The sequence below is a fragment of the Eleutherodactylus coqui genome, chromosome 6, assembly GCF_035609145.1.
Source record: "Eleutherodactylus coqui strain aEleCoq1 chromosome 6, aEleCoq1.hap1, whole genome shotgun sequence".
Taxonomy (NCBI): domain Eukaryota; kingdom Metazoa; phylum Chordata; class Amphibia; order Anura; family Eleutherodactylidae; genus Eleutherodactylus; species Eleutherodactylus coqui.
Window position 1 is genome coordinate 126,753,026 of NC_089842.1, and position 26,733 is coordinate 126,779,758.

The window sequence follows — 26,733 nt, forward strand, 5'->3', positions numbered from 1 at the left end:
GGAAAATATTTTATTTATTGCGCACTGTGAACGCTGTAAAAATTATTTTTAAAAGTAATGACAGAATTTCTATTTTTCTTTTGTTCGCCTCCTGAAAAAAAAATCCAAAAGTCACATGTACCCGAAAATGGTACCAATAAAAACTACACCTCAAATAGCTCCGATGACGGAAAAATTAAAAGTTATTGTTCTTAGAACGTGGCACTGCAATTTCAATAGTTTTTCTTTACAAATGTGTTTTCATTGTACAAAAGTAGTGAAAAATAAAAAATCTTTATAAACTTGGTATCACAGTAATCATGCTTATCCTGATAAGAACGTTATCATGTAATTTTTACCAAATAGTGAACACTGTAAAAACAAGACTCAAAAATAATGGTGAAATTTCTGGAGGGCTTCCATCACCCCCCAAAAATATAAAGTTATACAACACATAGGTGGAAATACCATCACCAATCTAAGATATGCAGACGGTATGACCCTGGTAGCAAAGACACTGAAGTGCTGATCCTGAAGCTAAAAAAAACTGAGAAGATGGGACTTCACCTGAACATCAAGAAGACAAAGATCATGACGATTGCCAACAAGTCCACATAAAGGTCAACAACGAGGAAATCGAAGGGGTTAATAGTTTTATATTTCTTGGTTCCCTCATTGATCATAGTGGCAACTTGACAGGTGAGATAAAGTGTCAATTAGCACTGAGGCATTCGGCCATGGTGAGCATGGAGCCAATATGGAAGTGAGTGCAAGGATGTTTCAGTCACCATCAAAGAAAGGTTAATGACAGCCATTGTCTTCCTGTGACATATGGCTGTGAGAAGAGGACACTGAGGATAGCAGACAGAAGAAAAATTGATGCTTTCGAGCTGTTGTGTTGGAGAATATTTCTACAAATTCCCTGAACAGCTATGACCATCAAAAAAAGTTGTCCTGAACAATATCAACCCAGAGGTGACCCTGGAAGGCAAGATCATGAGACAGAGAATTACTTTCTTTGGACATGTGATGAGGGTGAATTCCAAGAGATGCTACTTGGAATGGTCAGTGGTACAAAGAAACGGGGAAGACTAAACACGTTGGCTGGACACAATCAAGAAGACACAGGAATGGACATCAGACAATTGAAAGCAGTCATAAAGCATAGAGACACATGGAGAGGACTGGCCTACTGAGAGTCTAAGAGTTGGACACGACTGAACAAATAGAATTGAAATACAACACATTATATGTATAGCAGTCATACGGCTATGTCAACAAATTCTGGCTTTTGCAATGTGATAATGAAATGTGTTTGGTCCTTAAAGCACAAAATAGGCCAGTCACTAATTGGTTAAATGGAGCAAATAGTGCAGTCTGCAGTTATTTATTAAATAGTCTTAAAGGGGTTCTGTCATTAAAAAAAAATTCTGTACTTACCTATTCCTCCCCAGACAGTCTTCTTAGCAGATCTTCACCTCACTGATCTTCTTGCTCCTGCAGTTCCTCTGGTCACATCACCTCCAGCCAGCCGAATCCTCTTCTTCCTATGATGAAGTGCACATTGCCGGCATTCTGCTTCCTGTAGGTCAATGTACGCTATGTCACTAGCGTACATTGTTGACCTGGGGAACCTGGAGGAGCCGGAAGAAAATCGGTGAGGTGAAGATCTGGTAAGGAGGCTGCCTGGGGAGGAATAGGTAAGTAAATCTTTATTTTTTTTTTTATGACAAAACCCCTTTAAGTGTAAACTTAGGATATGGAACAATTTATCTCTTTCCAAACCAAATCCTGTTGTTCAGGTCTAAATAACCACACGCCTCCAGTTATAGTTTTATTGTACATTGTTTTAATAGATAGATTGAACTGCTCTGAGGATTTTCCTTTTTTATAGCGATTGCCCGTGTGAAGCTAGCCTTAGAGTTAGGTTACCTGTACTGTAATCAGTAAATGCTGAAAGGGGGTTGGTTAAGAAACTGGACTGTATGGAAGGATTTTTTACCTTTCCATTACATTAGTGTAGGGTACATGTTCAGCGCCCCTTAAGGATATCACCACCACGTCAAACCTGGATGTAATTCATGTCCAATATATGCGTAATGCAGAATCAAACAGGTGGGAACTTGAAGTGCCGTGAATAAAAAATGTCCAATATATGCATGTACTTTATTACAAAAATGCAGGAAACACAAAATTGAGCAACTAACGGTAGCATAAATACAGGTGAAGGAATGCTATCCCAAACCAACTTTGGCATGGCAGACCGTGCCTAGAAGCAAGGCAATCGCTCTAATAAGGACAGCCCCACGTCAGGAACCTAGGGTACCTAGTCTGTCCCTAAGTGGAGGATAGGGAAGAATATATAGCCGATGGAAACACCAACTAGGCAAAGGTGAATCCATTCCATATAGAATTAATAGCCACGGATACATGAGTCTGCAGCCACAGCACACACCATCATTCAGACTGGGATCAGGATTCAACCGTTCGACAACCCACAGGAACAGTCAGATTAAGACTCATGCATCTGACAAACCGTCTGATGCAGGAAAGAGACAGGACAAGAGTCAAGACTCAAGTGTCTGGCTAACCATCAGACAGAGGGAACCGACAGGATAGTACTCAGACATCTTGCCACCCACCAGGAAGAGGGTACAGACACGACAGAACTCAAACATAGACAAAACTGGACAAAAGACAAATAGACAAAGTTCTAAATAGTCTGAAATTAGGAGAATAACTGGCGCTCATATAGGGGTGTGCTCAGAACAAATATATATCCCTAATGGTATAAATCCTCATCAACACAGGTTCATGAGGGGTCAATCATGTCAGACCAATTTGATCAGATTCTACAATGAAGTAAGCTCTAGGCTGGACCTGGGAGAATCTATTAATCTCGTATACCTGGATTTCTCTAAAGCATTTGACACCATTCCGCATAATAGGCTGATATATAAAATGAGACAGCTCGGACTGGGTGAAAACATTTGTATCTGGGTAAGGAAGTGGCTCGGAGATAGAAATCAGAAGCTGGTAATAAATGATTCGTACTCTGATTGGGCCACCGTCACTAGTGGGGTGACACAAGGCTCGGTGCTACGTCCTATTCTGTTCAATATCTTTATCAATGACCTGATAGAGGGGCTGCACAGTAAAATATCAATATTTGCATATGATACAAAATTATACAAGATAATTAATACAACAAAAGGACAATGTGCAGCTGCGAATGAACCTACGTAAGCTGGGGGCTTGGGCAGAAAAATGGCAAATGATGTTCAATGTGGATAAATGTAAGGTTATGCACATGGGCAGGAAATGGATGTTACCAATATACACTTAATGGGGTACTGCTAGGGAAAAGTGATATGGAAAAAGACCTGGTGGTACTAGTGGACTGTAGACTTAACTGGAGCAATCAATGCCAATCAGCTGCTGTAAAAGCAAATGAAGTGTTGGGGTGCATTAAAAGAGGTATAGGGGCGAGGGACAAGAACATTAACCTTCCACTATACAAGGCACTTGTCAGGCTTCACGTCGAATACTGTATATAGTTCTGGTCACCGGTGCTCAGGAAAGATGTTGCAGTGCTTGAGGGGGTTCAAAGAAGAGCAACTAAACTAATACATGGAATGAGAGGACTAGAATACCCAGAGAGATTATCAAAATTAGGATTATTCACCCTGGAAAAAAAGAAGGTTAAGAGGCGACCAAATAACTATGTATAAATATATTAGGGGACAATACAATCTCTCCCATGATCTGTTTATACCCAGGACTACGATGGTAAAAAGGGGGTATCCGCTACGTCTAGAGAAAAGAAGGTTTTATTACCAACATAGAAGGGGGTTCTTTACTGTAAGAGCAGTGAGACTATGGAACTCTGCCTGAGAATGTGGTGATGGCAAAATCCATAGAAGAGTTTAAAAGGGGACTAGATATCTTTTTAGAGTGCTACGATATTACAGGATATAGACATTAAATAACCAGCAGGGTTGTTGATCTGGGTCTTGGAGTTAGGTAGGAACTTTCAAAACGTTGATCCAGGGATTATTCTGACTGCCAATATGGAGTCAGGAAGGGTTTTTTCCCCCCAAATGGGCTAAATTAGCTTGTACCTCATTGTTTTGGGGTTTTTTGCCTTCCTCTGGATAAACAAGGATGGGGTGAAAACAGGCTGAACTAGATGGACATTGTCGCCCTTCAGCCTAACATACTATGTTACCTCCCTGTCGACCTATCAGTCCTAAACCATAGGAGATGGTAAAGCAGAGTAGAGAAGAAAGGAACGTTAAACACTGAGAGATTTCTGACAGATGATACTTAAGGACATTCTGCAGTGACAGGAAAGAGGCACTGCCCAGCACCGAATAACGGAGTGCATGCACTGAAGGCACAAAAATGGGGACTTGGGCTGATGTTGTGATGCCGCCCCAGCTCCACTACCCGATTGTGACTTTCATCCCCATTTGGAACAATTGCAATTTAAAAGAAATGGAAAAAAATAAGTGTTTTAAGTCTTTGATAAAACAGTTGCATTACTGGTATTTTTCTAAATGGAAGACTAAAGTGTACCTAACTTCTCAGATCAAGCTTCTGTGTGAGTACATGAAGAGTAATACTACTGTATGTGTCAGAATCAATGGATGTAGATGTGCCCATGTGGTGCTGAGTGCTAAGGCAGTAGAAATGCAGTCCTAAGCGCTTGCTCATGACCTGAAGGTTGCAGATTCAATCCCCACTTGGTTCAGGTTTAAGGTTCACTCAGCCTTCCATCCTTCTGAGGTCAGTAAAAGGCATACCCAGCTTGGTGGGGGTGAAAATACTTGTAAGCGCTGCAGAATAAGGTGGCGCTATACAAGGACAAGATTTATTTTATTTTTTATTCACAGTGCCACCAGCACAGTGGATCTACTGTGTACTGGCTTTAGGCCAAATCCGGAGGTGATGTTTGAGGTATCTCTGTCTTCCCTCTTTAACTCCACCAATCAGAATGTGGGTTTCACTGCAGTGTCTTGAGGCCATTACTCTGTAATGTAGCAGCTGACACTACTTTAGACCAAGGCACAGTACCTAAGGGTGCGAACATGAGTTTAGTTAGACAAGCCAGATCAGGGAAGTTAGCACACTTCAGAATGAGGGGCAAATCAGAGGTCATGTCATGGAGAACATGTTCAGCATGGTGACTCTTCTCTCTTCTCCGCTTTCTGTTCTGCCATTGGGCCGCCTTTGATATACACTTTGCTCCTGAGATGCAAGAAAAACAATAGGACTTTCTAATGTTTAAAAAAGTATTGTACTAAAATTGCAAGTTTGTACGTTGCGAAGCAATAGAACGAAGGCTCCAAAAGGAAAAATAGGTGAGGAAAAAGAGCAAAACGCAGAAAGATAGGACATGCCGCATTTTTTTCCACGCAACATCGCATCAGTGAAAACATCGCAAATGTGAAGGAAACCATTGAAAAGCATGGGGTTCATACTTTTGCCTTTTCACGTGAATTTAGTTTTTCAGCAGATGATGAATGTATGTGAATTGATGAGGCTTGAAGTGCTATGTGCCTGCTATTTCAGTAATAACATTTCTTGCTAGTATGATTTGATTATTGGTTGAGGTGAAAGGGCCACTCCGGTAAAAAGTAAAAATTCATTTAGTATGTAAGTAGCCCCCCAGCATATAAACGTCTACTAAAACTACTTTGGTTAGTTATTCCTTTATATCTGAAACTCTTGGCCTTCTTCCCCTCAGGAGATCATGTGATCTCAGTTCTGACCAGCCCAAGTCTACTTGGGTTTATGTGTTTTCAGACTAGTCAGTTTTTCAGTTAGCCTGTTATATGGACTCTACAACAGAAAATGCTTAGAGAGGGATGCAGACACTTCTATCACAGTTATTGATGATGATCACACAGTTATAATAGAGAAGATCAGAGCTCAGCTTCTTGATTGCATACTTATGATCTGTAGCTTCTTTATAAGACTATAGAAGGTAATGATAATTATATGGTCCCAACAGCAGGTAGAGATGGTACAGTCTCCATCTAATGTTGTGCTGATGCATCATGGAATTGATAGCGCAGAATAGTGAAAGCAACATCAGGATGGTGTCTGATAAGTATCAGAAAGGAGGCCGTACTGCACGGAAGTGACTGAAATATAAAGAGGAGATTTCCAGATTCTGATAGGGACGGTATGGAATAAAATGTGTTTTCGCTAGTGTGGCCATTTAAAAAAACTAAACAAAAAAATTGTCATGTTCTTAGAATTTAACTCTTTCTTAGTTATAACAGTTTCTGAGAAAGCTGGGTAAAGCCGATACAGACACAAATCCTGTGAAGTGGAATGTGACCTTTAATAACTAGGCAGAAATGTTTTTCAGGACTTGCAGAAAGCTGGATGAACTATAATAGGTTTCGTATTAATGGTCACCTAGCTTTCCCAGTAACTGATATAAAAAACAACCTTTTCACCTTTATAAATGTAAACTACAGATCTACATGAATGAATGACTGGGTCTGAGGAATTAAAGGGATTGCCCAGATGTTCGAAGAATTTTCTGTGAATGAATCCAAATTTGTTAAAACCATAAAAGCAGCAGTACTTAACCTTCCTCTCCCTCGGCGATCCAGTGCTGCAGCCCTGGGCTTGACCGCTGCAGTCAATCAGAGGCCGCATTGGGCGGGTGTTGTTCTCCTGGCATCATGGCTACTAGCCTCTGAGCAGTGATGCCAGGTGAAAGGCACTTGACTACTGCGGCCTCTGATTGGCTCCAGCGTTCAGATGGCAGTCCTTCTTAAACAAAGACTGGGACGACCGTGGTGCTGCAGTCCTGGATTACGTGGGAAGAGTTCGGGAAATACCGCTGCTTTTATTTTTTTAACAAATTCAGATCCATTTACAAAAAAAATGTATAACACCCAGACAACCCCTTTAATATCAAACCTGGGAATAATAGTGAACCTGCAGCATGAGGCACAATGCACCTTACATCTCAGTTTTTCAATACGCTTTACAAATGGCAAATTGATTCCGCTCACAGCATGTCTACTGTAATGACAAAGCAAGAAAGAAGAGCGCACACAGCAGAACAGTCACAGGCAGAGGGATCACAGTGTTAGTCGCTGACCGTAAATGTTTTGTTTAGATGAGACTTCATGTGCAGCAGTGTCTGAATTCTTTGATGGAATCAGTGAACAGGTGTCCAGCCAGAAAATCAATGAAGGGGTCAGAAATTACAAAGAGATAGCAACACGCGATTCACCTCCAGCTCATTTCACAGTCAATACGATATCAGCCCAATTCTAGCTGCTATCCTCTCCTTTTCTGGTATTGCCCACTAATCAATTAATTTGTACAGCTGAAGTTATACATCTTCTTGCATACAGTGATATTGACAATGCTGGTATAACCAGGGCAGCTCCTATATATAATTATGTATGTGCAGCTGGTATATGTTATACATATTCTTGTTGCAAGAGTGTTTTGCTGGGATCTGTTGTTCTACAGGGTTTACCAGCAGCTCACCTCCCAGGTGGGGTGGATTGTGCTGGCTGGGTGTGGATTTCTCCAAGCAGCCAATCCCCCAGGTCTGCTGCTCATATATACCAGCTCCTCTGCTGTGGCTGGTAATCTGTGCTATTTTTGTTCAGGGTTCTGGTCCTGTGCAATTTTCCGTGTGAACAGTGTCAAGTCTCCTACATGTCTGTGCATGTTACCAGACATGAGGTGCGACCGGGCATATTCCGTGTGTTTAGGTATGAAGTGTCAGGTTCCTGCGTGTCTGTGCAGGTTACTGTATGTCTAGTGTGAACTATGTGCTGCTGTGGATCCTTCATCATCTAGGATGCAGGTAGGTCCCTAGGTTTCAGCACGGGTCATCCCTGTCGGGACGCTTGCCCAGCCAGGTTAGTTGTCTCGCTAATGTAGGGACCTGCAGACAATGAGGACCCTTGAAGTAGGCTTGCGGGTTTAAGTATCTTGGCTAAAATACGAACAAATACCTCATATATCCTATAGTTATTCCATCTGGCTAGGTGTGCAGGTATGCAGGTGAGTGATTTGTGCATTTGGCAGTCTTTAGTTTATGCCTGTCCACGAGTATGTAGTCCCTCTCTGTTCTGCGGTTGTCTGAGTTTTCCTGAGTTCGCCTGTCAGCAAGTATTGAAGTCTGTCCGTGAAATTTATTTCGCTATTCCTGTGTTCTGTTTGAGTTTGCACGTTGATGAGTGTGAAGTCTGTTTCGCAGTTCCATCTGAGTTTGCCTGTTGGTGAGTTCTGTCTGATTCTGAGTTATGTCTATTTCCATGTTCCATCTGAGCTCCTGAACTGGACATAACACTTGTATATAGTGATATGGAGCATGCTGGTATAACCTGGGCATCATCTATATATAATTATATATGTACAGCTGGTATATATTATACATCTTCTTATATATAGTGATATTGACCATACTGGTATAACCTGGGCGTCTACTATATTTAATTATATATGTACAGCAGGTATATGCTATGCATCCTCTTGTATAGAGTGAAATGGACCACGCTGGTATAACCTGGGCATCTTCTATATATAATTATATATGTACAGCTGGTATATGTTATACATCTTCATTCTTTTCTCTTTGTTTACATAGAAAGGGATCTACTCATTTGGATCTAACAAGCTATTAACACATTCACTACCCCAGGGTTGCACATTACTAGTGAAATACCTATTGATGTCTCTGGGCATTTTCACTGCTAAAACTTAGTGCACATACTGGGGAGCACAACTTTGGGTGGGAAGAAAAAGGTAGAGAAGACTATGTCTGTTTACCTATGTGATTTAATTAGCGCTTTCCCATCCTCTGTACATGGTCAGCTCTTATGGGTATGGTTTTCATTAGTTGCATCTTTACTTTTTCCCTGATTGTACAGTACTGTATAATATGATGGTGTCATACAAATAAAAATTGTGGGATATTTGCACAAAGTGCAGCATAATATGCACTGTTTCCTATAATGAATGTAAAAAGGTACAATAAAATTGGACACAGACAGCAGAAGGCCCTTGTACAAATATATAGGCCCTTGCTCAGCATAATGCACTGCCTCAGGATTTTTTCACACGAGCGCATATTGGCCTGCGTTTTCATGGCTGGCCAATATACGCTTCCATCTGGGGCGTCGAAACTTGTGAACGGGTGCACAAATCTAATGTTTATGTGCCCGTTCACACGGCATGGGGTCCGATGCATATGCACCGAGCTCACCATGCCGTTGCTTATTTCCCCTCCCTTCTCATCACAGGCTCACCTCTCGTCTCCTCCCTGCTCGTTCTTTGCAATGTAAGGGGGCGGAGTGGAGCTAAGCGCCGGCCCGCCCCGCCTCCTTCCATTGATGGCTATGGACAAGGGGTGGTAGCTTAGCTCTGCCCACCTTCTGCCCCTTGTCCATAGCCATCAATGGGAGGAGGCGAGATGGGCTGGTGCTTAGCCCCGCCCCCACCATTGTACAGAACGAGTGGGGAGGAGACAAGAGGTGAGCCTGCATGAGGGAGGGGAGGAGAGCAGAGGGACAGCCCATAGGATCCCATGCAGCGGCCGACAAATCTGGCCCAAAAGATAGTTCCAGGACTATCTTTTGGTCCCGACATAAAAATGCCCGGTGCTATATTGGCCTTGCCAGGCACTTTTACATCTCAGTAATACGCCCATGTGACCTTATGCATTGGAATCCAATGCATCAGATCCCAGTGCATATTGGCTGGCCATGAAAACGCCGCCCAATATGGGCTCGCGTGAAAAAGACTCAGGCTGAAAACACATTGCCGCATGCCCAAATACCCCAGCCAGCAGTTCAAACTCTGCGCCAGAGTGCAGGAGTTTGAAAAAGGAGGCAGGAAGATAGCGGGAGCCCGATCTTCCCCGCACCATGTTTTTATCGACCATGGTATTCCCATGGAGATCAGTGGTTTTGTTTTGGTCCTTTATACGGCTGTGATTATCATGGTTTAAGCCCTCATGTGTAGTATAATTGTAAGCCATGAAATTCATGAGCTTAGCCATATATGCAATCAAATAGACAGTAGGGAACAGCCCCTTAAAGAGGTACTGCAGTGAGTAAAATTACAAGTTAGATCAGTGAGGTCTGACTGCTGGGACCGCCACCAATCCCAAGAATGGAGGTCCCGTATCCCTACTACTTTACAGTTTATGATCACTTCTCCCACTTCTGTAGTGTAGTAGGGAATGGGCCATTGGTCAGACGTGCACGGCAATGGCTCCACTCTAATCAATGTCGTCGACATATAGCCATGCACTTTGCTCACCTATCTCGGTCTGTCCCGAAATGAATGGAGAGGCAGAGTGCAAGTATGGCCACGGCTTCATTCATTTCAATGGGGCAGACAGATAGCCAAGCGCTATGCTTGGCTATTTCTGTTAGTCCCATCAAAATTAATGGAACAGCAAGGTAGCGCTCGACTATTTGTGCCATAGATTAGAATGGAGTTGTTAGATTAGAATGCAGCTATTGCCACATATGTGCAACCAGCGGCCCATTCGACACTACACGCAAAAATGGGAGAAGTGATCATGAACTGCGAAATAGGGGGGTCACAAGACCCCTATTCTTGGAATTGGTGGGGATTCCGGCAGTCAGACTCCCACTGATCTATCAGTTCTTACCCATCCAGTGGGTGAAAACGTGTCATTTTAACCAATGACCGGAATACACGTTTAACTACTGGGTCCCTATGCAGCTGCACAGATAGCGCATTTCTGTTCACCCCCATATCCATTGTCTAGACATGTGCACACAATGGGGTACATTTCTTATTGATGATGGTGCAGAATTCTGATGTAAGCTGCACCTTTACGTTGGTGGAAATCCATTTAGCCAGATTTAGGGTCTGTTCACATCAGCACTGGAGATTTAGAACCTACATTGCTGAATTCCACAAAAATCCAGGATGAAATAGTGCTACAGGCAGTAGTGCTAATCTATACTGTAAAATTCTAGACAGACAGACGGAAACCAAACAGACCACATTATAATCAGTGGGGTCTTTTCGACGCTGTTCAGTTCTGTCATAAAACAAATCTGTTTGGCCATACCGAAACTGGAAAAAGAAAGCCTTTATTGTAGATGTGAATGAGCCCTTATAATTGATTTGTGCCAAAAGACCAAAATGTTACGCTTGCACTGATCAGGAATTAGAGACATGACATGAGACTTTTTAAAAAATTACAAAATTAGTTGCAATCTCAGTCCAGTAGCTGGGCAGCATAGAAAAGTGACTCCACATCTCTAGACATACTCTTATTTAACCCCTTAACGACATGGCCTATTTTGGGCTTAAGGATGCAACGATTTTTGGCGGATTTTCTTCTCCATTTATCAAAAGTCATAACTTTTTTATTTTTCCGTCGACGGGGCCGTACAAGGGCTTGTTTTTTGCGTGGTGAACTGTAGTTTTTATCAGTGTCACTTTTGGGTACATTGACTATATTGTAAAACTTATTTTTTTTAATGATATGAGGGAGAGAAAACGTATCAATTCTGCCATGGATTTTTTTTTTACAGCGTTAATCATGCAGGATAACTGACAATCCATTTTTTCTGCGGACCGGTACGGTTACAATGATACCAAAATTCTTAAATTTTTTTTAGGTTTTTCCACTTTTCTGCAATAAAAACCCTTTTTTTGGAAATCTTTTTTTTTTTCCCTAAATCGCTGCATTCAAAGTCCTGTAACTTCTTTATTTTTTATGTACAGAGCTCTATGAGGGCTTATTTTTTGTGAGACAAACTAGTTTTTATTGGTACCATTTTGGGGTACATACGGCTTTTTTGATCACTTTTATTGCGTTTTTAGGGAGGCAAAATGCTAAAAGCCTCAGTTTTTTAGGTTTTTTTTTAATGCTTTTTTCCCGTGCACAGTCAAAAGCATGTGCAGCTTATTGTACGCGTCGTTACAGACGCGACAATACCAAATATGTGGGGTTTTAATTTTTTTTATGCTAATATGAGAAAGCATAAAAAAGGGTTTTTTAACTTTTGTTTAATTTTTTTTTTTTTTTTACACAACTTGTGTCCCTCTGAGGGACTTACAACACTGCCCTAATGATCGCTGTAATAAGGCATGGCAGGGCTACTGCGATTATGAAATTGGTTAAAAAAAAGGTTTTGAGTAATTGCCTTGAGATTTGAAGAGAATCCCTAATAAACAAATTAGAGAAAGCTTCTTACTTGTACTGCTGCCATATGTGGATCAATGAAACATTGAGTTGGGCTATATTATTGATGACCTATCCTCGGGTTCGGTCATCAATAGTTGATTGAAAGAGTCCACGGTGTGGGATCCCCAATGATCAGCTGATCAAAGAAGCCACAAATCTTAAGTGAGTGTCATGGCTTCTTCCAAGGCCTGTGACATCATGTACATTGGTCACATGGCCCATGAGCAGCTGAGTTCAATGCAAGTGAATGGGACCAAGCTGCAATACCAAGTATAGCTGCTATGCAATGTACAGCACTGTGCCTGCTATGGACTGCAATGACAGTGGTGCTCACCCAAGCACCACTATCATTGCAGTCAGCTAATCGGCATCGATCCCAAGCAGCAGGTTTCCACTGAACAATAACATAGCACTTGAAAACCCCTTTAAGGACTAGATTATTTGGGCTTCTTTCATACATAGCTTCAAGCAGCATTTTTTAGACATGCAAAAATACACCATGAATTTCATGTGTTTTTTCAAGGCATGGCACTTTTTATGCAGACTATTTTAACATATGCACGAAAAAGCTTGAAAAAACGCAACATGTAGATCATGCCATGTTTTGATTAAAATGCCACATTCAAAGCACTGTTTATAATGCGTTTCGTAGCTACAGTAAACTACGGCTAACATCTGAGCAATGAATTTTTTTTGCCTTGTCCTTGCAAAAATACAGTAGTACCAAAAATGTCAGAAATAATGCCACAAAAACATGTTGCTACGCATTTCAAGCTCATACTAAGGTCTTCATTATCCATGAGACTGCGATTGCAATGTGGCGCATATGGGCAATGCAAGGCGATAGCAACATATCCATACATCACTGGCCATTAATGGAGGTAATACTCTGATTGTATATGGTACTGTGCAAAAGTTTTAGGCAGGTGTGGAAAAATGCTGAAAAATACGAAGAAAACGAACAAAAGAGAAATCTAAATCAAATCAATATATGGTGTGACCATTATTTGCCTTCAAAACAGCATCAATTCTTCTAGGTACTCTTGCACACAGTTTTGAAGGATCTTGGCAGGGAGGTTGTTCCAAACTTCTCAGAGAACTCACCATAGATCTTCTGTGGATGTAGGCTTGTTCAAATCCTTCTGTCTCTTCATGTAATGCCACACAGACTTGATATGTTGAGATCAGAGCTCTGTGGGGCCAAATCATCACTTCCAGGACTTCGTGTTCTTCTTTACATTGAAGATAGTTCTTAATGACATTGGCTGTATGTTTGGGGTTGTTGTCCCACTGCAGAATAAAATTGGAGCCAATCAGATACCTCTCTGATATTGCATTATGGATACGTACCTGTATTTTTTAGCATTGAGGACACCATTAATCCTGACCAGATCCTCAACTTTATTTGCTGAAATGCAGCCCCAAACTTGCAGTGAACCTCCACGATGCTTCACTGCTGCCTGCAGACACTCATTATTGTACCGCTCTCCCTTATGCTTCACTGCTGCCTGCAGACACTCATTATTGTACTGCTCTCCACCATGCTTCACTGCTGCCTGCAGACACTCATTATTGTACAGCTCTCCACCATGTTTCACTGCTGCCTGCGGACACTCATTATTGTACAGCTCTCCACCATGTTTCACTGCTGCCTGCAGACACTCATTATTGTACCGCTCTCCACCATGCTTCACTGCTGCCTGCAGACACTCATTATTGTACCGCTCTTCACCATGCTTCACTGCTGCCTGCAGACACTCATTATTGTACCGCTCTTCACCATGCTTCACTGCTGCCTGCAGACACTCATTATTGTACCGCTCTTCACCATGCTTCACTGCTGCCTGCAGACACTCATTATTGTACCGCTCTTCACCATGCTTCACTGCTGCCTGCAGACACTCATTATTGTACCGCTCTTCAGCCCTTTGATGAGTAAACTAACTTCTGTTAAAGCCAAATAATTCAAATTTTGCCTCGTCAGTCCAGAGCACCTGCTGCCATTTTTCTGCACCTCAGTTCCTATGTTTTGATATGAAGTTGAGGTGCTTGGTCTTGTTTCTATGTGGAAGGTATGGCTTTTGGGGTGCAATTCCTGCATAAAGACCAATTCTGGCCAGACTACGTACAGTAGATGGGTGTACCTAGGTCTCACTGGTTTCTGCCAGTACTAAGCTGATGGCACTGTTGGACATCTTCTGATTTTGAAAGGAAGTAATCATGATGTGTCTTTCATCTGCTGCACTATGTTTCCTTGGCTGACTGCTACGTCTACGGTCCACAATGTTGCCATTTTTTTGTGCTTCTTTGAAAGAGCTTGAACAGGCCAACTTAAAACCCTAATTTTGCTTTGAAATCTTTGCCTGGAAGAGACCTTGTGGATGCAGTATATCTACCTTGCCTCTTGTTGCCTTTTTCAGCCTTGTGATGGTATATGACCTGTAACATGAACCTGTCTTCCACAACCTCACCTTTGTAGTAGAGATTGGCTGCTCCACACCCAGTTTTAGGCCTCCTACACAGCTGTTGATTTCAACCTACACATGAAAATGATGATCATTATCACCTGTTTGGTATAATTGGTTAATCATACAGCTGACTATAATCCTACAAAATCCATGACTTTGTGCAAGTGCAGCTAGAAGAATTGATGCTGTTTTGCAGACAAAGGGTGGTATAACACTTCTACCTTTGAAAGTATTCCTAGGACTTGTTCACATCAGCATCGGAAGTCTGTCACTGATTTCTTCTGGAAAACAGGACAAAATAGGGTAGGGTATTAGTGTATCTTGACGCCACCAGGAAGCTAGGGGTTTGACAGGAGGAACGCCCCTCTCACACCACTAGCTCCCGATAGGGTGAAGGGACAAAGGTAGTAGCAGCGCATTGTGCATACATTTTTCCCAGCTCTGCAGAGTTACCCTCCGGGTTACTATAGTAGGTAGCCTTACATTATGACCTGCAAATGCTGCCATGTTAGAAGTGTAACATGGCAGCATTAAAATGTAGTAACCCAGAGCTCAAGGCAGTAGCACCGGGAAACAGGTATACACAGGCTGCAGTGCTGGGAAACAGGTATACACAGGCTGCAGCGTGTGTTCTCTGTGCGGCCCGGCATTTCTGCCAACAGTGAGAGGTGCACAGCCGCTCACCTCTCCATTCCGGCCGCAACCTTCGTCGCTTCCTCAGGGCTCCGTCCCAGACCTATGCTGTCACTGCCGTAGTGCCGCCAGCAACAAAGCTCTGTCACGGGTGCTCCACTTAAACTTCGGGTATGGGCTGCCGACATTTTCAGGGTCGGTGCTTGTGTGCCGCCGCTGCAGGAAGTGTGTGTCCTGGGGCTGCGTGCCAGCCGCGGCAGCAGCCACTGCTTGTGGAGCGCCGCAGGTGAAGCAACTTTGTCGTGGGTCTGCGGGGCGGCAGCAGCTGCTGTATAACTTTGGTATGAAGCTTTAGTGGACTTGCAGGACCTGATGATTAACACTCCTTTGCAGCCAATCAGCATCAGGGGGCGTCTCCCCCCTGTCAATCTTGACTCCACCAGGAATTCCTGGTGGCGTCAAGATACACTAATACCATAGTGCAGCAAGCTGTTCTATTTCATACTGAAAATTCTGACAAATGCCAGACTTCTGTTCGGAAATTGAACAGATCACATTATAGTCAATGGGGATCCGTTCATCGCAGTTTGGTTCTGTCATAAAATGGAACCGTTTGTCCAGGGTTTGCCATTTTGCTGATCCCCAAGTGAAGCAGGAAACAGAACTCCATAACACTGATGTGAACAAGCCCATACTTTGCAGCATTTTTCTCACACCTGCCTAAAACGTATGCACAGTACAATATATTAACATCAAATGGAACATTTTGCATCTTTATGTCACTGTCACCTTATATCACTTCTTTACAGTGACTTACAGAAGGATACAATGTTGCATAAGAGAGCAGGCTTGTGACCAGGATGAGAGGAAGGTTATGGCATTATTACAAGGGACGACAGTCTGCTAAACGGCTGCAAGAGCACTAACCTCACCGCTAAGGTCTTTAGCGCTAATGTAGAGCATTTAGACAGACAGAGTTTACTGCTTGATCGCTGGGTTCTTGCTCAAAGGGTTCACCTCCTATGTGAAGCGCTGAGCATTTACATGGAATGAGAAGCCAGCGATAGTTTTTATGCTGCCTGAAAGTCAGTGATAATGACTTGTGAACGAATAGTGAGCGATTTTTGCATTTTCACTGCATCATTATCTTTCAAATTCATTTGTTTGAACTAATTTGAGCGATAATCGTTACGTGTAAATGGGCCATAAACGTAGGGTACCTAAATCTTATTAGACAGCGCAAGCACAAAAACAGCATTACTTAAAGGGAGTTTGTCAGCTTCTAGGAGTCCCATAATCTAGCCTTATGCACTCATAGAAGCTGAAGTTCTCAATCCTGGGATGCATTATACCTACCTTCCCTGCTGTTCTCCCCTGTGCGCTGCTGCTGCATGCCCCTGGCGACTACTTCTGCATGCACACAGAATGGGAGGGAACTGTCCTCTCATTATGTCAGCGCATCAGATTTTACAATGAGTTGCAAGTAGAGATGAAACTAACTCGAGCGAGTAGTGCCTTATTCGAGTACCTGCTAATTCAGCTGCCGGAGCGGGTGAGAGGTGAGTTGCGGCGGGTAGCGGGGGGGAGAGAGTGAGAGAGAGATCTCCCCGCTCTCCCCCACCGCTCCCCGCCCCCTGCCGGCACCCGAATCTTTAGAGACGAGCGGGCAGGTACTCGAATAAGGCACTACTCGCTTGAGTAGTTTGCCTTATCGAGTATGCTCGCTCATCTCTAGTTGCAAATTTTACAGATGAAGAACATTTATTATACAAGTTTCACCTATAAAACCTACAACTGAATCGAAAATCGTGTCAAAGCCAAACGTCGGTTTTCAGATTTGCTTTTAGATGCAGTTCTAACTGTACCTTAAATGGATTTTGCCACTACTTAAAACTGCTTCACAACCACTCTGTCCTTCCTGGTTGCTGGTGACCAGGTCATGTGACTGCTGCAGCCAATCACTGGCTATAGAAGATTACTGCTGTGGCCAGTGATTGGCTGCAGCTGTCACATGTCTTTGTCAGCAGCAACCAGGAAGAACAGAGTGGTTGTGGAGCAATTTTAAATATTGGGAAAGCTCCTTCAACCACAATGTCTGAATATATCCTAACAGAAGCAGAGCAGTAAGGCTCAATGTCCACGGGCGGACGATCCGCAGTTCAAGCCGCCCATAGACAAACATAGGTGTCCGCAGCTGAATTTAAGCATGTGTATTTAGTCTGAAAAACAAATCGCAGCACGCTCCATTTTGCTACGGTTCCTGCACGGACGGCTTCCATTGAAGTCAATGGTAGCTCTCCAATCTGCGGCCCGCCCACAGCTGACACTGTGAATGGGCCATGGATCCCGCAGGCGCTTCCACCCACATCCGGAGTGGAGAAGATAGAAGACCCGCACAGCCATGCAGAGGATCCGGATGGGTAAGTAGTGGGATTCCACTGGAAGGGTGGGATTCCATTGCAGGCTCCTGCCCACCCATGGACATGAGGCCTAAGGGTTCATTTTCAAGTGCAGAATGATGCAAGTAGGGTGCTATGTGGCAGAAACTTCAAATTTTGCTACAAATTGTACTGATTTGTGGTGTTGTTTTTGGCTTTGTAGCTCCTATAGGTGAAACAAGTTAAAAGCACTTGTTTAACCAGTGGAAGCCATGCAGCGAAACACTGCATTGCCACACCGCAACATCTCCTGGTAAAACATGCAGGACTTTTACTGCACGATAACTGGCCATGTTGTACACTATAATTGCCCATTCAGTCCTGGAGAATGCACCCTAGTGAGTGGGAATGTATATCTACATAACCATGAGAATTAATTACTATTTCCGGTCTACAGATGGCATGGTGACAACCGATGGGCACTTTAATGCATTGGAAACCATTGCTATTCTGTGGACCAGTCCATGGCTCTATACCCTGTATTGTATGAACCTGCAGTAACTGTGTGATCAGTTCAGCCTGTATGGACTCTCTCATACGAGCTTTTTCCGCGAGCGCATCTCCCTCGCGGAACACACAGCTTGCGAAATGCATTGAATACTTGCCGAGTGCCGACAATCCCCATACACTATCTTGACGTGTATGCATGTGTAATATGTGCCAAGATAGTGCATGCTGCAATCTTTTTTTCCAAGCACATTTCACGCACTGCAGCAGGCACAGTTGAAAATAATGTAGAGTTTGTGCAAAACGTGTGCGTGTAATACGTGGTAAAAGACGCTCGTGTGAGAGAGCCCTAATTTGTTTTGTATACAGTAGAAACAAGTATAGCAAGCAATTTCCACATTGGCAAAATACATGAGACATGGCCTTCCGTTAATAATAAGGATGATTATGAACACGGTGATGCAGGAGAATCAGTTAGTGAACTTCACAAAGAACTTTCCCTGATGAAGATGGAACAAATGATGGGAAGAGCACCCGAGCTGCAACATGCGGAGCGCGGGCGAAGCTTCACATAATTAGTCACAGAGCATAAAGTCTGAATGTTACTGATTTGGTTCTAAAACACTGTAATAATTATCTCATTTACTTAAAGGGATATTCCGGTGATTCAGAGTGAAAATTATATGCTTCACAAGGCGATAACATGTAATTTTGCAATATAATGTTACAACTTGTTTTACAATGCTACAAAGATATGGCTTCACCTCTGGTCTCCCCCTCCCGCTTAGTTCTCTATTGTATCCAATGATTATGACTAGAGATGAGCGAACGTACTCGGTAAAGCACTACTCGTCCGAGTAATGTGCTTTATCCGAGTACCTCCCCGCTCGTCCTGAAAGATTCGGGGAGCGCCGCTGCTGACAGGTGAGTTGCGGCGGGGAGCAGGGGAGAGCGGGCGGAAGAGAAGGAGAGAGAGATCTCCCCTCCGTTCCTCCTCACTCTCCCCTGCAGCTCCCCGCTCCGCGGCGCTCCCCGAATCTTTCAGGACGAGCGGGGAGGTACTCGGATAAAGCACATTACTCGGACGAGTAGTGCTTTACCGAGTACGTTCGCTCATCTCTAATTATGACCCGTCTGCTCCGCTATGTTATTGGTCAGGTATGCTTAGTGCCTTCAAATTCTGCACTGACAACATGGTTTACACAATCCTAAATGCACACTTGTCAGTAATTGGTAGACGGGCATTGTGAGAGATGTAGTTTCTGCACTCCCTCGCGGCCATGTTAAATAACTGAAAAGAAAGTAGTGGTGACGCAGGTCAACAAAAACGTTACTACAGTTGAATTTGGTGATTTAGGGCACCTACCCACTAGCGATATTTTTTCTTGTGATGCGAGAGGGAGTGAAAATGCATGATTACGAAACCAATGATTTTCAATGGTTTCATACTCATTTGCGATTTTTCACTCAAGCCTCGCAGCACTAAGAAAAATCTGCGATATCACTCATTGTTTTCAATGGGGCCAGCAGCAGCAGCACCAGCCCCATTGAAAACATAGGGATTACATTGCAGACTTCTGCCACAGCTGTGACAGCTATGGCAGGGAATTCCTTCATCCCCGCGGGGACTGCTGTGGCAGACGTATGAGATGCTATCCCATTGTTTTAAATGGGGCCGGTGCTGCTGCTGTCCCATTGAAAGCAATGGGTTGCAGGCAGCCCCCGCAGCTATGATTTTCAGTGAAGGGCTTGAAATATAAACATTTCCCTGAAAATCAACCCTAGCTGTAAAAAAAAGTTTAAAAAAAACTTTTCACTCACTTAAAAGAGCAGACCGGCTCTTCTCTCCAGCCCCGGTAGTCGTCTTCTGTCTTCTGGAGGCCGGGGATTGAAAAATCCCCACCCCCAGAAAGCACTGCCTGTGATTGGCTAAGCGCTGTGACCAATCACAGGCAGCATTCAGCTGTCATTCAATGATGTACACTACAATTGCCATCCAGCACTTGAGAATGCACCCCAGTGAATGAAAAATCGCAAATGAGTATGAAACCATTGATTTCATAATCATGCATTTTCACTCGCACTCACGTTGCAATAAAATATATCGCTAGTGGGAAAAGCGCCCTTAGATGGATGTTTGGAATAATGTCGATAAGTTGAAGCGTTAGGGAAATTTTGCCCAAACTCTGCAAAACGCCTTTATTTTTATCTTTTACAGGCAGTTTACATACACTGTAGAGTTAGGTTACTTAAATGGAGACCATCAGCAGGTAGGTAGTTTTCAACGATTTGTTACACAATAATGAAATGGCATGCTGTCAGCAATTTTGACAATATCTTGACCACTGCAGATGCACAGCTATGATCATTGACTCTACCTTAGGCCAACTTCTCACAGGACAGCTGTCAGGCGCATAATGGCAATCCCTCAAGCTGCCACCTGACTATAACTCCTGAGCTTTTACACAGGAGTGAGAACCATTCTGTAAATGGAGGTGGAGCAGAGCTGGGATCGTCCCAGTCAACCTCCAACCACAGTGAACAGGAGTCCCTCAAACACCGAGCGGCTCTTGTTACATGTCCTGACAGTTGCTTAGTTTTTAGTTCTGCTACAAATCAAGCAACTTCTACAAGCGAGCAGTTTTCTCACACAGAGCCCAACTGGCGGCCGCGTATACACGGGACGATTATCACCTGAATTCACTATTTCCAGTCAGAAGTTAGGTGATAATTGCCCCATGTAAAGGTGCCTTAAGATGCATTGTCTATTGAAGTCTGATGTCGTTTGTCATTCACATCCTGTCTGATCAGAGTCTCAAGCTTCTGCTCTGCATACACTGCTAATCACTGCAAAGGTCCATTAACTATTTAACCTGTCGAATCCAAAGCAAGGCAACAACTGTGTGAATCCACTGTTCCAATTTTGGAACATTGGCAGATAAAAGGTTATGGTACAGCTATAACTAGTGACTAAAGCCTAGCTGCATTGTTTGTCGGAGTCCGAGGTAGTCTGAAATCTACCTCCTCTCAGCGGCCAGAAGGGAGGCTGCAGGAGATTTCTCTCCTCCACTCTACCACGCCTTGACTTAACATAGTGTCAGTTCAATACCGAAGACTAATATTTACACTGAGTGATCAGTGATCTGCTCATCGTCCATCGTTTATGCAGGATAAACGATGGGTGATGAGCTGAACGCTGATCGTTAAGTGTAAATAGCAGCTGTTCAATACTGAACGGCCGCTATGTTATGTCCATGGAGAGGGGTGGGGGAGTGCAAGATGTGAGCCAGCGATACTTGCTCCTGTGCATGCTGCAAACACAAGAGCGAGTATGTGCGGGGAGGAGTGTTGAGCATCATTTGCCCGACATTCGTCTTGTCTAAATGGGCCTTTAGTGCCCTTTTCTATGGGGCAATCTTCATTCATGACAAACTGTACGACAAATGATAAGCAAACGAATTCAGTCGCTAGCAGCATTTAGGCGCAATGTTCACGGCGGATTTCATTTGCGAACCTTTTGGTCCGAAAAACAAATCGCAGCATGCTCCATTCTTCTGCCGAACCCGCAGGGAAGGCTTCCATCAGAGTCAATCGAAGCCGTCCGATCCCCGACACACCCACAGCTGACACTGCGGATGTGTCGCGGATCTGCGGAAAAGCAGGTGATTTATAAAAACAAACTGTACCGCGCATGTCCAACAGCGATCCGTGAGGACCATATGCAGTATAGTGACCCCGGAAGTGGAGGGATCCGTGCAGACGCCGCTGCTGGGGAAATCAGGTAAGCAGAGCTCACTGACTGCGGGCACGTGCGGGATTCCCTGCACAGAATTCGCGCATGCCATGGATCCAGCGAGAATCTGACTGATTATCATTCCGTGTAAAAGGGCCCTTACACTCCAGTCTGCCGTGTATAGACACAAGCTCAACATGAAGTCAGTGCACAGAGAAATAATTTCTATTATAGAAAGGTTTGTGAATGTGAGTTTGGCATGGTTTGGAAGTATAGGATGTTGTATTACAAGGTATTAAGGTACCTGTGTGGAGTGTGATTTTGCCATGTAAGGCTAATCGTGTACTGTAGGGTGGTAATATAGTACAGATAGTTGTTATAGTGTTAGTATTGAGATACCCATATAGATTAAGGTTTTGCATTGTTGGGGTTACAGTATATTGTGGGCTGTCATTACAGTATAGATGGGCACTGTGACATGTTATAGGTGGGAATATAGCATGGGATGTAGCTTTGAAGTACAGATGGTTGATGTAGGACTATACTGTAACATTCTACATGTTATGATGTGATCAGGGACGTTTGTGGTTTTCAGTAGCAGTGACTGTAAACTCCACAGTTTGGCAATTCTACACCGGATTTAGCATCCGCAGTGTTAGGAGAAAAATGTGACTACTTTGTGACGAGCTTTAACACCAGCAACTCTGCTGCCTGTGACAGTGTTACTTGAAGCCCTGCAGGCTGAGGGGGACTGTTCCCTGTCCACCAGCTTCCTAAATAATGATGATGCCTGAAAGTGTAGTATGAAACATGACAGTGCAGAACTGAGGAGCTCAGAGCAGAACCACTGCTACATTGTCTATATTGTTTCATCACCTTTCTAAGCTTTAATTCTTATTGGATCAAAAGTTCAGTCTGAAATAAGGAATTAAAAGAAGGACTTTCAACCTTGGACCTCAGCTCTCTCACACTATGAAATGATGTCTCAAGCCAAAAGACATTAGGCTGGGCCTCCACACCTTCCCTCCTATCTACCACCCATGGTGTTCCAGTATTTGGAGGTCTTAGAATTCCTTCCACAAAGAGTCTGCACAAAGAACCCCCAGCACCCTCAATGTCTAAGATGCAGAATGTCTCACCATGGTGGGAAGATACTGACAACATCTCATCAAATTTCAATGCAAGGTTACAACTCCAAAGTCTCTCCATCTCTTCCAAATCCCATTTGTCTTAGGACATAAAAGTCTAGAAACTTCATTAAAAAATTTTTAAACCCTTCGGTCAACATAAGTTCTGGTATTATCAATGATACATTCAAGTTAGAATATGGTGACTTGTATAGAGGAGTCTTCATGGGACCTTTCATGGGCTGTGACTCCCTAGTAGAACATCTGGATGGAGCAACCATTTTTTCACCACCACAAGCACAGCCAGTGTCTTATTGTACATGACTGCACACATATGGCTGACTGCTCTGACACATAAAGACCATATCTGTATGGTCGAAATGTTGCAGTTTTTTGTCATGGAGTAATAAAGTTGCATCTTCATTGATGCTTGTATTTGCATCATATATGCTGCTCTTCGATTTTCTACGGTTACAAGTTGCTCTGACACATTCATCATTACAGACTTGTCACTCATTAGAAGCTTTCAGAGATGTCTGACTGACTTCATTGTTCCACAATATCCCTTAAGGACTGGGAAGTATGTGCCCTTCCCATAACCAGCATTTAAGTAAGACTAGGTCTCTCCTTGGATATATAATAACTTATAATGGATATACTGGACACCAGACAAGCATGTTGTGTGGCTCTGTAGTTTGGACTGTTGCCTTGCACGCTGGGGCTATGGGTTACACTTCAACAAGGGACAACATCTACGTGCAGCTTACAAGGTAATCCCTTGTTAACATGCACTTCCTCCCAGCATTCCAAAACCCACTGAAATTAATTGGCCTCCTTCCAGATCAGAAGTAGGTTCAAGACCAAGAACCCTACAGGGAACACGGACTGATAAGAACCTTCTCTGTTCAACACTGCAGAATATGTAGTTTTTGTATGGTGTGATAAATCACTACCCTAAATGTTACTCGCATCTAAAACTGAATAAAAAGGCTGGTAGTCTAAACTCCAGGCCATTATACCAAAATGTATCTTCAGCAGGCCTTTGAGACATGTCTCACATGGTGCTTGAGATGAAGCCTATAAAATTACCACTTACCAATGGTTGAGACCACAGTTCCAACAAAGTAGAATGCTCCAGTGAAATCCCACCTGGGTCTTATGGTGTCCACTCTAATTCCAGCCACATTGGCCTCTTCGTAGTCACGGAGGAAGTTGCGTAGGTCACTTTTGTTTAGGTTGTATTTTTGGGTGAAGTAGTCAAACTTTTGTTGCCATCTTTCCTTGGCTTCTTTCTCCTTTGGCTGCTCAATGGCTGAGAACACAGCTGCTCCACACAACATGTAGAGTATAATCAGGATAGCTAATAAAAGGAACCGACCATTGTCTTCATTCAGGTGACCAAATCCACAGCAGCAGCAACCTCGACAAGCCATTCTCTGCCCCTGGGCAGTAATGACCAGGATACAGACCACAAGAGGATCAGCTTTTTACATTTCCCAGATGTTAAGAGCAGATCCAGTAGACGAAATATCAACGTATTTGCTGAATCCTACTGGATGGGCCCAGTTGTTATGGACAACATTTTATCTTGATTTGGTATTCATCTTATATAATGCACAGTAGAGACACTCACCTGAAGATATCATTGTATCTTCTAGGCTGTCCGCAATGATCCATAAAGTTTACACACCTCCAACCCATTGGTCAGCAGAATGTTGTGCTCAGCTGTTGTAAGGAAAGGGGATGGAAAGTTGGTCAGGCATGACTGTATTTTTACATGGTGCAGATGAAGAACATTATCCCAGCTCCATGATCATGTTTGACACCATCCCTCACCTTACATATACTGGACCTGCAGTAGACACTGGTGAAGATTCTGATCTAGCGTCAAATACCCGAGATAAAGTCATACATAGCCCTCTCATTTCTTATTGTTTATTAATCCTTTAATCAGGACTGTGATGTGGTACAAAACAAGGAAACTCCTGCCACCAAACCTTTGAGAGCTCATCAAACCCTAACAAAAGTATTGTAGATCCAATATAATCCTGAAGACTCTTAGGGAGATGAGTTACATCCAGTGAAATCTTCTACAAGGCTGAACAGCCGGAATATTACAGTTCTGGTGACACGACTGTGAGATACTTTCACAGAACATCTTGTACTTTTCTGCTCCTGCAGCTCTAGTCCATTGTGTGAGATCCTGATCAAGCAGTACAAGACTTCATTGTGTCTGACCACAAGACTCCTGTTGTGTTGCCGATGCCCAGTAATTGAAAGCTACTCTGGGGCAGGTTGCCCTCTCCACGATGACCAATTCATACCTTTAATTCCCAACTTTGACTCCTGAAACTTCCCTGCTGTGTCTTCAACCCAAGATATACAGACTTTCAGCCCAGGGAGTGTATTCCATAGACATTAGGAATCTTCTGAGAAGACTTGCAAAACACGGGAACAGTTTCCTTAAGGGTTAATTAACCCACTCCTGCCCTAATCTTCGTTGACGGTAGCTGTGATCCCAGCTCCTGTGCAAAAATCACTTCTGCGTGGAGATGCAGCTTCAGCCTGTGCAGTCCCCTGCTCCTTGTCTCCACTCTCCCCGGGGCTGCTCTGCCTGATGCTTAACAGATGCTGCTCTTCTCCCTATGAAACCCTTCTTGTTTAAGAGCCTGATTTTAGCACCCCGTGCGGTGATCAGTGGAAGTGCAGCCTCGCAGCATCATTATGTATAGCATCCACGTGAATAGTGACTGGGCACAAGAAATAGTAACCTGTGAGTGCCAACCCATTTCTGGCATGAGTAATATAACCCATGGTCATAGCTGCTCTGTAAGCAGCAACTCCCAGTTCAGTCCAGTGGGCAGTGACATAGGATGACAGAGCTGCTTTCCAGAACTTCAGGGGTTAAGTGTACCATGAAATGTCACCTTCTCAGCTTCTTATGCCTTGTGTCTTCCTCTACTGAGAACTAATGTTATTTATAGCCCTGGAGACTTCAAAAGGCGTCAACTTGTTCCATGTGTCCTGTTAATGTACAGAGAGAGGAGCCGGAGCTGCCCAGGGTGCTGACACCCAATATGAGGCGGCGCTGCCACCACTATGGGACCTGTCTATGGTGCTGAAACCAGTCCACGCGCTGTCAGATCTGCTAGAAGCAGTGCTTGTAAACAGGTGTGTCCTATCTATCTAACATCACTCTTTCATATCTATCTAGAGCATTGCTGTGCAGTTTTTGATGCAAGAAGGAGATGTTTGTTTTTTTTTGCTTTATACTTCTCCTCCCTTTAGAATCCACTCCCAGCTTTTTCTTAAAATATAGATTAAAAACAAAATTTTGAGATTCGTCAAGTAGCAATTTGTATAAATACATCTCCGGCGTTAGGAGTGTTCTTTAAACAAAGAATGAGAAAACAAGAACAATAGCAAATTATAACGTACTGGTAACAAGATGGAAGCTCCATGTAAAGACACAGCAATGTGACTGCACCAGAAACACAAAGAAGTAGGGTTTTCTTTCTTTAAATGGAAGTTTGTGTCCCTTGTTTTGCTGTGGAAATGGCCTGTGATTTCCTTGTGTAAGGACGGATTCTCTGTGACAATTATTAAAGACTATGCTGCTCTACAATTAATAACAGTATATTATGTTTCTGACCAAATATTAAGCCAAATTTCAGATCATGGGTTC

General features: G+C 43.4%; 1 protein-coding gene across 1 annotated transcript in view; it reads right to left on the reverse strand.

The window, feature by feature from the left end:
* Positions 1–24,481, reverse strand: part of KCNK13 (potassium two pore domain channel subfamily K member 13) — a 67,947-nt gene extending 43,466 nt beyond the window's left edge. Inside the window, exon 1 of the mRNA XM_066605748.1 lies at positions 24,145–24,481. Within this exon, the coding sequence (XP_066461845.1) occupies positions 24,145–24,481 (337 nt within the window). The remainder of the gene's footprint in view (positions 1–24,144) is intronic.
* Positions 24,482–26,733: the final 2,252 nt, after the last annotated feature.